Below are 15,365 nucleotides of genomic sequence, written 5' to 3'. Positions count from 1 at the left end.
GTGACAAGCACATAGCTTCTTTCTCTAAGGGGTACTACACTGTGATGTCTACTTAGTTCAAAGAAACTATTTTCATTACCATTTATTACATTTCTTTCCATGAACCCCGCTGTACTTACTGAGCTCTTGATAGGGATGCCCAGCTGTGTAGCCTCAACTTCTTCAGAAATTCAAGATGTTTTCTTATTTCTAAAATAACCACATACATGGTTATTGATGGAACCACATAACCATAACTCATTAATTAATTACAAACAGCCAAAAGGTAAAACACTGCAATAAAAGCCACAGACACGAGCATAAGCTAATAACAGCTCCTCACCAGGGCTTCGGGAATCACGTTCGTGCTTGAGAACTCTGAAATCCTTGTCTTCAGTTCGTGATGCCTGCTGTGTCACTTCTTCAGTGCTTGAGATACTATAAGCATTACGGTAATCTGGGTCTTCAGCTTCTTTTCTTCTGCCTTCCTCTTCTTTAAGCATCTTCATAACAGCTGCTTCCACTCTGTCACTGGTCTCATCCTCCTCATCACTGTCACTTGTACTCTCACTCTCTTCGTCTTCCTTTGTTGGAATGAAGCGTATTTTCTCACTGTCACTACACTCACTGTCCTTGTCATCATTACTAGCATTCTCATTTGCATCATTACGAATTACTTTCTTGAAATAATCCGCAGAATACATCATAGATCTTGATTCTGGCATCCAAAAAAAGTAATCAAGAGATAATTTTCAGTATGGCATGCTGCCAGGCTTCAACCATTAAATTACCTACTTCATCACACTAGAATAAAACTTTAAGAAAAAACAGAAAGCATTTTGTAAAAACCCTGTGAGACATTTTTTTCCATTTTAAAATCAATAAATATTTTTATGAACTATAAGGAAAAGATCAGCGTTTGTCTTTCTTAAAGTTTACTAAAGAGGAGTGTTACTTACCTGTTTTCTTAAAACCTTTCTTAAAAAAACAACAAAAGAAACTGAAGTGCAACCTCCACTTCAGATTTCACAAACTCAAAACTCAGCTGCAATTTTCTTTTCGATTTTCACCTGGTGTTAAACTCCTAGCGAATGAAGTTGCAGAAAAAAAAAATACATTTTTATTATCTACTTGTAAAATGCTGTACCCATAGTGAGCTATATTGCAGTGGTGTGCTTAACATAACTTTACAGTGGAACTTTAATACCTATTTCCATAAAACGTAAGCTATTTATATAGATACAGCTACATAAAGTCACCTTTTGTGTATCATTTCGACAGGGGGAGAGCATGACCACCGACTCATTGACCACCTACCCAAATGATACCACATACTTAAAAGAGAACAATGGAGGAAAAAGACAGAGTCTGCGCACTAATTTACATAGGAAGTGAAGAAACCGTGACCAATCGTTAAAGAGAGTAACAATGACTATGTATTAGTTGTTATGTAATAATCAGTGTATAAAAAGGGAAATTTTTGAAACTAAGGTGTGCTCCCTTGGAAAGAGCTCCCCATTTCTGCGCATTAATGGAATAAACTTGAAAATACCTCTGCTCTGTGTGTTACTGCCTTGCACACCGGGTGAAGAACCCAGATCTAGGACAATACCTTGATGCCTGCAGTCACAGATGCTCCCCTGCATGCTGTCCAGCCCTAAACCAACTGCATCCCTAATGCAAACCCCAATCCCAGCTCCAAGTACCATGCCTAAATCCAACCCCAGCCCCCCGCCCCAGACCTAAATCCAACCCCAGCCCTAACTCCAATCCCAGTCTCAGACCCAGACCCCACCCTAAAGACAACCCTAACCACAACTTTTAACAAGGCCCCGGCCCGGACAGTACCAGCCCCCGCTGCCCGCCTCACCGCCCGGCCCGGCCTGGCCGCCATCCCGTGTTCAAGGCGCCGGCGACAGGAGGCGGCGGGGTCGGGTGCCACTGCCCATCCCAGTAGCTTTCGGTTTCCGTTCCCGGCGCAGCTAGTTCAGCTTTCGTTTCCGAGGTGCTGGCAAAACTGCGTCCCTGGACGCGGCACAGCAAGGCACCATCAATATTTCCTTGCTTCCATTCAGTTATGCTTTTCTGTCACGGTGGCTTCAGCTAGTGGTCCAAGAGCCGTTAAGCCTGCATTGCTTAAGAATCTTGTTAACACAAGTTGCATAGCCAGTGAAGAAAACGATAATTCCTATTTCTGTCCTTTAGTCACCATGATCTATAAGAATACCAGCCTGCTTTCTTAAAGTAGGAAATTCCATATAAAAATAAACTAAGAGATCTACTTCATTTCCAGCAAATCCTTTAGAAGGAACAGTACTGGACCCTTATCACTTAATTTAAAATAGCAAAGCCTTGATTCACAAGGGAACCCATGTACCCAAGTACTGTTCAAACAATATTTAGGAAACCAGAATTTACATATCAGATTGTCTTGGCGAGAAGTGCAAAGCCCAGCTCCTCTTCAGATCAGATACTTGTGCAGGACAGAAGACCGCTGGGGTTACACACATAAGTAGTCTCCTCATGGATCCAGGTAGGTTTTCTACAGCCTCCCTGGTGGGCAGCTGACACATAACACTTTCCAGGTAAACAGACCAGAGGTCTCTTCCGCATCTTGCATTTCCTTTGAGACCCATACAAAGATTCCAGAAACTCCTTTACTGCACAGTAGCACACCCACAGTGCTCCAGCATATCAGAATCATTTTGTTTAGCTAGCCAAGATAAGCCCCTGCTCCCTCCTCTCAGCACGCTTTCTTTTTCTTTGGGAGGGAACAACGTGGGAACTAATTGCAACTCACCACTCTTGGTGGTGAACGGAGTTAAATCCAGTTGGCGGCTGGTCACAAGCGGAGTTGGGGCCAGTTCTCTTTAATATCTTTATCAATGATCTGGACAAGGGGATTGAGCACACCCTCAGTGAGTTTGCAGGCGACACCAATTCGGGTGGGAGTGTCAATGTTGACCTGCTTTGGGTAGAAAGGCATTGTAGAGTGATATGGACAGGCTGGATGGATGGGCCGAGGCCAATGGCATGAGGTTCAACAAGGCCAACTGCCAGGTCCTGCACTTGGGTCACAACAACCCCATGCAGTGTTACAGGCTTGGGGAAGAGTGGCTGGAGAGCTGCCTGGCAGAAAAGGACTCAGGGGTGTTGGTCAACAGCCAGCTGAATATGTGCCAGCAGTACACCCAGGTAGCCAAGAAGGCCAACAGCACCCTGGCCTGTATCAGGAACAGTATGGTGAGTAGCACTAGGAAAGTGATTGTCCCCCGTACTCAGCACTGGTGGGGCCCCGCCTCAAGTACTGTGCCCAGTTTTGGGCCCCTCACCACAAAAAAGACACTGAGGTGCTGGAAAGGGTCCAAAGAAGGGCAATGAAGCTGGTGAGGGGTCTAGAGCACAAGTCTTATGAGGAGCAGCTGAGGTTGTTTAGCCTAGAGAAAAGGGGAGACCTTATTGCTCTCTGCAACTATCTGAAAGGAGATTGTAGACATGTGGGAGTCAGTCTCTTCTCCCATGTAACAGGCAATAGGACAAGAGGAAACAGCCTCGAGATGTGCCAGGGGAGGTTTAGACTGGATATTAGGAAAAAATTTTACACTGAAAGTGTTATTAGGCATTGGAACAGGCTACCCAGGGAAGTGGTTGAGTCACCATCCTCAGAGGTATTTAAAAGACAGGTAGACATTAGTGTTTAGCGATATGGTTTAGTGATGGGTTTTTGTCAGAGTTAGGTTGACGGTTGGACTAGATCATCTCAAAGGTCCCTTCCAATCTAGATAGTTCTATGATTCTTTATTTCCTTTCCTTGAGTTAAATGTGAGATGATCTTTAGCCCAATGCTTCAACAGACTTTTAATGTAAGTTTTAATTAGATCCTGAAGACAGACTTTTAGATTCAATTATCCATCCCTTTGGGTGATGCATTTTGGATTACAAAAGCGTATTTTAGGTTTGCTATTCACCTGACTAAAAGGCAGATCAGACACGACACTGCCGAAGAAGCTGGTGCCACCTACATGAAAACATATTTAAGAAAGAGCAAAACCAGCACTCATGCAAAGGAGTGAGGAAGGGGGAAAAGAAAAGGAAAAAAAAAAAGTGAGAAACACTAGTCTAAACACCAAGGCCAAGTCCCCTCACGGACAGCCCTATGCTAGAGCAAGTGGATATGCCCTGAAAGAACCACAGCCTGTGAAAAGCCCACATTGGAGCAGGTTTATCCTGAAGGACTGCAGCCCATGTAGAGGACTCACACTGGAGAAGGGGTTAAAGTGTCAAGAAAAACTGTTATGTCCTGACTAACCCCCACAACCCTCATCCCTCCTGTACTGCTCAGCGGATGGGGAGGGATAGAGGAGTCAAGAATGAAGGAGGAAGTTGACCTGAGAAAGGGAAGGGTGGGGAGAAGGTGATGTTTAAAACGTTTTGGGTTTTTTTTTCTTTCTTACTACAAAAATCAATTTTAATTGGCAATAAGTTAAATTACTTTTCCCCAAGTCGAGTCTGGTCTCCCTGTCTTTGCGTTGACCCACAAGCTTTTCCATACTATTTTCTCCCCTTTCCTGTTGAGGGAGGGGAGTGACAGAAGAGCTGGGTGAGCATCTCGCAGTTGGCCAAGGTCAGCCCACCACACTCTTTCAGATTTCTCTACATAATGCATGAGGCGAAGAGGGAAGGGATACAGACAGACGCTCGAGATCAGGATCCAAGACATCCATTCTTTCAAGCATGAACCAGAGTGCTTAAAATCATCGAGCAGTTGGCAGGAACCATCTAGTATAGAAAAAACAGCTGCAAAAATTTTAACGTGAGACATCTTATGAAGGGGAAATTCAAATTGTAACTGCTCAGCAACGGTAATTGGAGACCAAGGAATGACCTGGTCCTCTCTCCAGAACCAGGTTAAACAATAGAAACAGGAATAACAAAGGTGGAATGACTCTACATAAGGGAGAACAAATTCCCTTGTTGATAAAACAAGAAGTGCTACAGTATTGATTTGTAACAATATGACTGGTGTGCAAGCGTGCATAAGGAATCGGCTCATGCCATATCATTGCAGACTCCCTGTAGAACCGCTTATAGCACTAGGACTCTATCCAATGCATTGACCATTAAATCACTCTATACTTAAGAACAAATGTGTATCTAATTCGCCTCAAGGGGTACAATAAAAATTCCCCAACACTTACTTGAAGCTGTCAGGAGACACCTATCTTAAGTTAAGCTAAGCTCAGCTCTCTCCTTTAAAATAAATGCATGAATTCAAATTTTGCATAAATTGTGCCTCAACTTGTTTTGGAATCTAGCCCTAAATTCAATACAGAGGATGGAAAGACCAGTACATGTCTAAATTGGAGAAGTTTTTGACCCAAATATTAAACTAAGTATATGGATATTTTAATTTATTTCATTAACCTTACTGTAACAACATGAAGTACAAAAAGTAGTGATAAGAAATCTGGTAATGTTTTGATTACTTTTCAAACAGCAGTAAGCATAAAGGAACCCTCTGCTTGTCTGGTCTAACACCAGCCACAGAACTTTAACCACATTTCTCAGATGTCACTTAAAGAAACACTGGAAAATAAAAGGAATAGATTAAATGTGCACATACTTTTATGTAGAAGAAAAATTCTTTGCTTAGTGTTAAGACAGTTATTCTGAGCAAGATAAAGTTTTAAATTAGGAACTCTTCAGAGTTACCCAATGATTTTTATTAGTATTTTTACTGTGCATTTTCTCATTGAACTTTCTAAATGGTGAAACTCTGGTCATGTTCATCTTGTCAGTTTTTCCTGAAACCAATCTCATAGAGGTCTCTCCCATATCCAAATATTTCCTCCTCTACTTCTGAACACCAGCTAGATTTTGATACATTTCTGTTCAGTTTCTAGGAAGAAGGAACAAGTCTCTCCCAGACTGTAGAGGTCTGCATCTGTTCATAATGAATTACCCTTTCATGTGAGATGTCTGAAGTGGTTTTGCAGCCCATTCTGCATGGACAAATTACTCTGTTTTCCAGCACAATGGTAAGCAATGTACTAGAACAGGATCCCAACACTGGTTTTGCTCTGGAGGAGCGAGATATCAAGATAGTTTGGGGGGGGGGGGAGGGGAGGGGGGCGGGGCTGGGTTGTGAACAAGCATGGGAAAACAGGGGGATAAGGTGGCATGTAAACAGCTTGCTGGGCAGAATGTTTGCCTAGCCATGCATGTGCACCTAATCAGCACAGGCTGTCCTGTCTGTTCATTAAACTCCATTTCTAACCACCTTCCTGGGTGAGAGACTACCTGTTCTGTGTGTATGTGTGTGTATGGAGGTCCGAGTGCCAGCAACTGGCATCAAACCATGGGTCATGGGAGTCCATGCATCCGTGGAACCAGAAACAGGAGTAAGTCAATGTGCAATCCCCAGTGACTATCAAGCCAGACATGCCAGCAAGCACGTGAAGTGGCCTGGGAGCCAGGTATGCATGTCTCCAAGGGTGGGACCCCTGGAGGAGCTGTCTATCAGGGGGTCCAGGCCAAATAATGTCAAGAACATACCATCTCAGACTCATCTGAGAGACTTGTTTCCATGTGCATGTGAGTGCCAGAGCAGGAGACAACTGGGGAGAGCCAGGATCCACAGCCAGCCACGGGATAGACTAAGTTCACAGGCCCAGCTACCGGTGGGATCTGCATGGTATGTATTTCCTGCTAAAGGGCCTTCTTCCAGATCAGCCAGTGAGTGATGAATTTTTCTCTGATTTGGTTGATCTATGTGGCCAGCTGTGTTTATATGTATGTGTTGTATATATGTTTGCTTGTATACCTGATGGGAACACATGCTTAGCCCTGCTACTGGTTAGACCAAATATTTTCCTAGAAAGTAAATCTGATATTTGCTATCAAATCTAAGGGCATAAAACAAACTTTTCCAGGTACAAAAATCTGTTGATCATCACTAAATTGCATGTGGCTGTAAAAGGAGAGATGTTGACTTTGACATTAAATAGAAAATTGTTCTTCATAAAATAAGAATGCTTTTCTCATGTGGCTGTTTTGAAATTAGATTCCCTACATGTTTGTCAAGCACATTAATATCCTCAAGACCAGTAATAAAACACAATTTAGAGAACTGCATGTGTATTTCCTGAAATATATCCATCATGGATACAAAATGTGTCCTTGTAAGCCTTTTAATTACACACTTACAGCATTGACAGTTTCTGCATGAGCTTATAATTGCTGCATAAGAAATTATCATAATTTCCAGACAAGCATGCAAAAGGTGAAATAGCTGTTCTTACATTATTACAACCCATTAAGTAAGATGCCACTTCTGAGTTAGTGGATTCATTACCTGAGAAGTCTAAACAGAAATCACATAAAATGTAAGTGTAGCCACATTTACACAATTCTCCAAACCATAAAAAAATCTTCTTCATACTAGTGTTATTTAAGCACTGCCTCTATAAATTTGAGGTTACAGAAAAACATCTGAAAGTCTTGAAGACTTACTTTTTAGTAAACAAACATTCAGCCACCTTCTCCATCTAATTTTTTAATGATTGAGATCCTTTTACACTCTGGTAAATCTTTCCTCACTTTCTATATACAGAGTCTTGGTTCTACACACTTGTAATTTTGGCTAAAATGAATCTGATGTGAGATTTCACAAACATGCTCTTTGTCTCAGGATAAATGGGTGTTTCTTAAGAATCCACACCTTTTAGCAATTACTGAGAATAATTTTAGGGGGAAAAGGGACTATTTTAAGCTAATATTATTTTTCTGCTTCTTTAGAAGAATCTATTTTAAAAGGCTGTACCCACAACTGCTATGAAAATTTCCTTCCCTAACTATTATATCAATCAGTCTTTATAGTATCAAAGTATATTAGCTTTGTTAATACATACTGGTTTACATTATAAACTGCAATGTAATGATGTAGTGGAATTTTACTGGAGGTTTTGATATTGTTCACTTTTAAGTAAAGCAAACAAAAGGACACTTCATCGCAAGCTCCACAAGGAAAGCCCAGCCCTGCAAATAGGGACTTGGCTTTTTAGAGCTGTCCATGAAGGATAAAAGATAATTCCGGACAATCAAGGTAATGCTAGCCCTTCCAACACATCTTTGAAACCCTCCCAGCATCTAATGTCACAGATAAGTCCTACAGCAAGACTGATTCCAGGGACATCTGGATCAATGGACAAGCAGCAAGAACACTGATGAATGATGACACTACAGAAATATAGCTGCTTTGCAAAGTTTTACTACGATCAAGTAGTATATGTATTAATTAGTTATTAGTCAAATTGTGTTGTACCCAAATGTTGGGGGCGGCTAGCAGAAAAGTACAAGTATGCAAGAAATTCGAGGGTATGCCGACCTTGCAGACCTGAGACAAATAAATCTGAGGAGCCAGGGAACAACTGGCCTGGCAGGTCTGAGATAAATAACCTTGAAGAAGTAGGGAGTAGGCAACAAGTTATCACTGTAGCTTTTAGCACATTCCAAAACTGTAGCTTCTAGCATGTAGCGAAACCGCAGGTAGGAGGGATTATTGTAATGAAACATTTAGAGATAAGCCAATCAGAAATGATAGAATTTGTGTAATTTATGTAACTGTTAAGTAGCTGTATAAAAAGCTTTCCGACGCGTCTAATAAACTGACATCTTGCTTGCATCAAGCAGCGTCCCGTCTCTCAATTGTGGCACCCAAATACTTGAAGGGTATAGGATCCCTGTGTAAAACCACATTGAGTGTGTGCAATTTGGCTAGGACACCTCATACACATGTTAAGTATTGGGCTTTGTAATTCTGTGTTTTGCTTCCTAGCCTCTCTCCTGGGCTGCATGGGCCAGCTGCAAAACTTAGGTAACACAAGATACAGGGCAAAAAATTTTAAATTAGTTTCAGTGTTAGACATGGGCACTTTAAGTCCTAATGAAAGTTCGCCAAGATTTGGGCTAATTTCTATCCATAGGTAGAATATAATTGTACCAATTCGGTACAGATTATTTGTAACAGCCTACTGAAATCTCTGATTACTCCTACACTACACATGCATCAAGTGCACAGACTAACCACACTGAACATGCCTTACTCTTTCTTTCAGTTTCATGATTATCACAGAGGAAAATTGTTGAAGTTATGCAAACACAGGAACAGCAGAGAAATGCTTATTGGTGCACTGGGTGGGAACACAATAAGCAAACAGGTTTTAATTAAGAAAGAACAACCATGGTAAGAGAACAAGGGCACTGCAAGCCTGATATTGTACAAGATTATGCTTTCCCACATACAAACAGTTCTCCAAATCTTCCTGCAATCCATACAACAGGTTTTTTGAAGTTATACTGTATGTCTACTTATAAAAATAGAATACTTACCAATTTATAAAAGGGGAAGCCAGTATTCTTGTTTCATATCAGCCGTTCGAGAAGCAATCAATAGGAACTGGCCAAAGTTCTTCTCTGTTTTCCTGTTGTACTCATTTAATGCAGCAGCAATGCCTTCTGGGAGATCACTATGAATTACCTAAAGAAAAACACAATTTACATTTGTATTTCTGAGCAGCTGGAAGAAAACGTGAAACACTACAATCAAATCCTGTAACTGACAATCAAATCCTACAATCAAATCCTCCCCCAGTGCAGCTACTAGGGAGCAGAAGGAGCAGGGCCACTCTCAGACAATGACCGAGCCAGCAGCACAGGGACTATGCTAAGGGATGGAGCCTCACTGAACCTGAGTGGGCAGGGCAGTGACAGCAAAGAGTCCCACCAACAGTCCCATCACTATCACGCAAAGTAATAAGCCAAGATCAACACAGGCACTCCACATAGCAACTTAGGACCAGAGCTAAGACAAGCCACTTGCCACCGGACAGAGCTTAAATGGAGCCCCGTGGCTGGGGGAGCATAGGGGAAGGCTCCAGGTGAGGCTAGTCAGGGCAATTAACACCAACTAATATGTTCAGGTCCCTGACAGTATTTGAATTTAGGCTGAATTACTTTTCAAGCAAGTTCCAGTACCTGTGTATTAACTTCCAAGAATCAAAGCTGACATAAAGCTAAGACCCACGTATATTGTAGTTTTGAAGCAGAGAATTTAAAGCAAATCCACTCTTTAGCTTCAGGATTTTGCAGACAATTTATTTTTTACTTCATGCTATTTCTGGAGTTTACACTTGAAGATGTGATTTTGGTACCTTCCTCAGCTTGCAAATCTAGCAAAAGAGTATTTTAAAAAATGTAAGTACGTCTACTATGCTCTGTGTTTCTTATTGATTACATAGGAAAGACCTTACTCCTCATTTCAGAAACTTACCAATCAATGTTAGAAAGAGAACATCTCGGACTACGGTCCCTTTGTCACTGGTGATTGAGTGCTAGGAGTTGTCTTGGGTTTTAGATGTTGTGTTCAAGAAAGCAGAAAGACAACACAATGAATGTGTTCCTAATATTACTTTCCTGTGTAAATAAGTTATCTTTCCAGATAAATATTTTTAAAAGGAAAAACCTTTTAGTACACAAGAAAAAGTCTTAGGTTGTGGTCTATATTTTGTGAAAGTTTTGCAAGGGCTTCTAGCTGTTATAGAAAAACTTACTCTTTCAGAGATGCTTGCAAAGGACTCAGATACGTTCAAGGGATCAACTTATATGGTTTACATCTGAGAATATATTCTGAATCAACAGTTATGAATATGGCTGCTGTCGCACTGACACTCTCAGTGATAAAGTAAAGTTGGATATTTTTTGTCAGATTTCCAACTATCATGTACTATCATGTAGTCCACCTCTATTTGCTTTCTTTTATCATAATCTTTAACACACTGTTAAAACACAGTGGTGGTGGTAGGATGGTGGTACTAGACTCTACTGTCTAGCTGATAATATGGAATTCCTGACCTGAAAAGGAAATACAATATTAACCTTGAGCTTATTTGATAAAGATGTCAAATAAAGCACATGGGCAGAGAGAAGGGTGAGTAGGGAACAAAGGGCTAATTAGTAAATATTTAATCTCTATTCACCATTCAGCATTTTTGATGCAAGTGAAGTACATGGAGATTGAAGTACATGGAAAGTGAAGTACATGGAAAATTTTGGGCCTGAACAGCACAACTGGAAAACTTTTGGACAGTAAAAGCAGTAACAACCAGTAGAGCTAGATACGCAGTGATAAAAGCTAAATGGCATAACATATTTGAAAAGAAATTGACCCTGCATGGATAGAAATTTGTGCCTAGATAGTATTTTGAGACCACAAGAGTGTAAATGTAGAAATAATCCATTTGGTTATAAAAAAGAAATATGACAAATACTTACCTCTTTCATAAAAAAATGCACAGAAAACAAAAAGTAGAGTTTCAACATCTATAAGGCTTTTGGTTGTTTGAAGGACACAAAGGAATGCTTCAGCAGTGACAAAACCTTTGAGAAAAATAACTTAAACAGTCTATCTTTAAAATGTCTAAACAGATCATCTGCTAGTAATTAGCTGTTAGTAATACAGTGATGATTTTGTGGTGTCTGGGAAAAGAAAAATAAAGTGAGAGATTGGGAAGGAGTATCTTCTTTCCCTCTACTTTTTCTATTTGCAGCAGGAAACATTAGTCTGCCAACATAAAAGAGACGCAAACCATGGATGAAGGGTTAAGCTATTTCTTATGCAGTAGAGACCACTCATATTTTCTTTCTTACCATTAGCCTTCTCCCCTCGGTCCTTCTGAACAAGTAACAGAAGATATTTCTCCTGATTAGAGCTCTCTGTGAGCACTTTAAGTAAATAATACAAAGAAAATACAGAATAGAGAAAGAAAAATATAACAATTTTTTATCATATATTGTATTAGGAATGCTATTTTTTATCTGTTTTCTGAAAACAGGATGCATATTTTCCAGCTTTTCAAAAATAGCATATAGTTTTAACACATTTATTTATGATTTTAAAAATACATTTAGCTACAAGATACAGAATCCATTCTCAAAATGAGGAATAATATCATATACCTTTGCTTTTGCATCTGCCTAGTCGTCAGCTTTGTCAAAAACCAGCATGAGCCTCAATACTAATGTGATACTCAGCGGAAACTGGCCTTTCAGCTGGAGTACACCAGACTTTACAAGTTTTCTTATTTTGGTCTGTGGAATCTTACAGAAAAGCATATTTCCCAGCACATCTAGTCCATGCTGTTGAGCACATTCAGACATCTGAAAAGAAGCGTTCAAAAATACAATTTTATTTCATTTCCTATCCTAGCAAAATGTCATTTCAGTAATATTCAGGACTATGCCTTGAAGTGAAGCGTGTTGTCAGAAAGGTCTCGGGTACGTAAAGGTACATTGAATCAATGATACCCTAGTGTAACTTGTGGATGTTAGTACTTCCAGGATAGTAGATAGAATCTGAAAGATCAATGAAGTGGAGAAAATCGTGGCACTGTTTGACAGCACCCCAGGATTATAGACTAGACAGAAAGAGAGTGAGGTGGAAGAAGAAAATAAAGAAGTGTTTAAGTGAATCAAACTATTCCTTTGTCAGACTTCTTGTATTAGATGTACTGATATCATATCTCTCAGATGAAGACATTTTTAAATCAGTGCATTCCACAGCTTTTCTGACCCTCAGACAGCTACCTCTGCTCTGGTCATTTGTGATGCGAGTTGGTAAAAAGATGTCAGAGATGTGAGAACTTTGTGTTATGCAACTTCCCTCCATGTGAGTATTTTACTGTGAGATGCATCATACCATAATTAAAATAAACTTTTTAAAACAGTCGGTCGAGAGAAAAGCACAGGTAAACCAGTCAGTGCCCCTATTCAGACTGTGTTTTAAACTACACAGAATAGGCATACACAAGCATACTCAGCTGTTAAAGGAAGGAAGCGTAAAAAACGTATGCTGAGTTTTTTCATTTCAAAGTGTTTCAAATAATGAAGTTTTGCCAGTTCCACTAGCTAAAAATTTATAACGAATCAGGGTTGGAGTTGTGAAGTGTAAATGAAGTTTGAATGCTGTTACTGGAGTGACTGGACTTTACCTTCTGTTATTGTAAAGTATAAAAGGTTTTTCAAAGGGATACTTATTCTTCTAGCGTTTATAGCAGGACACAGTCCTTAGCTCCTCCTCCTCTCATGCACTTTTTATCAGGTGACAACATTCAATATAAAGGCTTTAAATGATCTTGGGTTTTGTGATTTACAGATCCATTTATCCATGCCTGATTTTTTTCTAGCCATCCACTTCTACATTTCATCCTGCCTCTGTGACCTACAGGAAAAATGTCAGTTTCAGCACTATATGGCAAAACTAATGAACTCAACTGCCAACCCATTTCTTTCCCAATTTGTGGCACAATTAAAACCACTATCCCCCTCCATATCACTGTAGTCTGCGGTTATCCCTGATTCTGTTCATCCTACAAATTTAAGCAAAGTCTAAATTATGCTATATTATCATTCATTAGTGATGAAACTGTAGGTAAATTTCACAAACTGCTACAAATGACAATGAACACACTCAAACATTCTACATACGCGGCATAATGTTACCAAAAAGATGAGATTTTTCAGCAAGTTTTAACATTGCATTGTAAGTATTCTTTTTTTTTCTTTCCTATTTATGAGGTTTAGTAACTATCTTCGTTCAACTACATAGGCCTTAAGAATGGGGGAAAAAAAATCTTCCATGAATTATAACACAGAACAGCACTTTTTCCCACTCGCCTGTCTCCACCAGGATGCTTCCCTGCTTCTTACACTTAATGCCGGCTAAACCACCACTGAAAGACTACATAGGCAGCAGTAGCTGGAAAAGGTCAGAGCAGGCTGAAGGACACACAGGGAGAGAAAGGAGACAGAAAGCATAGGCAGTGGATTAGACGTCCTGAGGTTTAAGGAGCACAGTCCTCTGTGAGATGTTTTACCTAGCCTTGCCTTAAACATGGGCCTCAAGCATGCCTTGTTTCCAGACAGCTTTCATTTGGTTGTTGAAATGTCTATTTATGCTGTAAGGAGTGGTGGGAAGAAGTAATATTTTTTAGTGAAGTACAAGTTAGTTTGACGTGAGCTGACAGTTCATTGCAGCTGACAGGAATATTTCATTTTCATACTACCTCTCCTTCAGCTCTTCTCTTTCACTCCTTTTCCACCCATCGCTCATTCTCAACCACACAACCTGATCCCTTTTGTGACTTTGTTTCAGTCACTTATCTGCTGACTCACCTCACTAAGATGGTAGAAAATTATTCACTTCTTTCTTGGATTATTTCTCTCCTGCATTGTCTTCATAATTTCACTCTCTGTGAAGCCAGGTAAGTACCAGAGCCAGTGAGAAATGGAGTAGCTCACACAGCTGGGACAGGAGAAAGAAAAGAGTGGAAAAGAGGAGAAGCAAAAGTAGTGTGGCTTTTTTTGCCCCAGCAAACCATTAGATTGACTTGGCTCAGGGCCTCTGATGGTACTCTTCAGAAATCTCTATATTTGCAAAGATGCTTACATTCCTATTGTACCGGGTTTGCATAGTGAAGTACTGGTAGTGGGGGGATACTACAGGGGTGACTTCTGTGAGAAGCTGCTAGAAGCTTCCCCTATGTCTGATAGAGCCAATACCAGACAGCTCCAAGACGGACCCACCACTGAGCCCATCAGCAACAATGGTAGTGCCTCAGTGAGAACATATTTAAGAAGGGGGAAAAAAACCTGTGCAACAGCCTGCAGCTGGAGTGAGAATATGTGAGACAAACAACCCTGCAGACATCAAGGTCAGTGAAGAAGGACAGGGAGGAGGTCCTCCAGGCACCAGAGCAGAGATTCCCCTTCAGCCCAGTGAAGACCATGGTGAGGCACTGTCCACCAGCAGCTCATGGAGGACCCCATGCCGGAGCAGGTGGATGCCCAAGGGAAGCTGTGACCCTGTGGGAAGCCTGTGCTGGAGCAGGCTCCTGGCAGGACCTGTGGACCTGTGAGGAGAGAGGAACCCACACTGCAACAGGTTTGCTGGCAAGACTTGTGGCCCCACGGGGGACACACACTGGAGCACTCTGTTCCTGAAGGACTGCAGCCTGTGGAAGGGACCCATGCAGGAGCAGTTTGTGAAGAACTGCTTCTCATGTTGAAGTTTGTGGAGGACTGCCTCCCATGTGAGGGACCCCATGCTGGAGCAGGGGAAGAGTGTGAGGAGTCTTTCCCTTGAGGAGGAAGGAGCCACAGAAACAATCTATGATGAACTAACTGCAACCCCCATTCCCCATCCCCCTACTGCTCAGTGGGAGGAGACAGAGAAAATTGGGAGTGAAGTTGAGCCCGGGAAGAAGGGAGGGGTGGGGGGAAGGTGTTTTAAGATTTGGGTTTATTTCTCTTTACTTCACTCTGATTTTATC

At 41.0% G+C, this 15,365-nt stretch overlaps 1 protein-coding gene across 11 annotated transcripts in view; it reads right to left on the bottom strand.

Moving 5' to 3' along the window:
• DDX60 (DExD/H-box helicase 60) overlaps positions 1-2,084 on the bottom strand; it is a 48,984-nt gene extending 46,900 nt beyond the window's left edge. For 4 of the 11 annotated variants that reach the window (XM_054202722.1, XM_054202728.1, XM_054202724.1 and 1 more), the window contains exons 1-4: positions 1,850-2,081; positions 939-1,063; positions 323-697; positions 120-189 (exon numbers count right to left, since the gene is read on the bottom strand). In XM_054202722.1, the coding sequence (XP_054058697.1) occupies positions 120-189; positions 323-686 (434 nt within the window). In that variant the 5' untranslated portion in view covers positions 687-697; positions 939-1,063; positions 1,850-2,081. Of the gene's footprint in view, positions 1-119; positions 190-322; positions 705-938; positions 1,064-1,827 lie in introns of those variants that run through there. The other 7 variants (XR_008466582.1, XM_054202729.1, XR_008466581.1 and 4 more) reach the window with 5 other exon arrangements.
• Between the last annotated feature and the right edge of the window lie 13,281 nt (positions 2,085-15,365).

The sequence above is a fragment of the Rissa tridactyla genome, chromosome 5, assembly GCF_028500815.1.
Source record: "Rissa tridactyla isolate bRisTri1 chromosome 5, bRisTri1.patW.cur.20221130, whole genome shotgun sequence".
In the NCBI taxonomy this organism is placed as follows: domain Eukaryota; kingdom Metazoa; phylum Chordata; class Aves; order Charadriiformes; family Laridae; genus Rissa; species Rissa tridactyla.
Note: the sequence above shows the minus strand (reverse complement) of the source record. Positions and strands in the feature narration are given on the sequence as shown.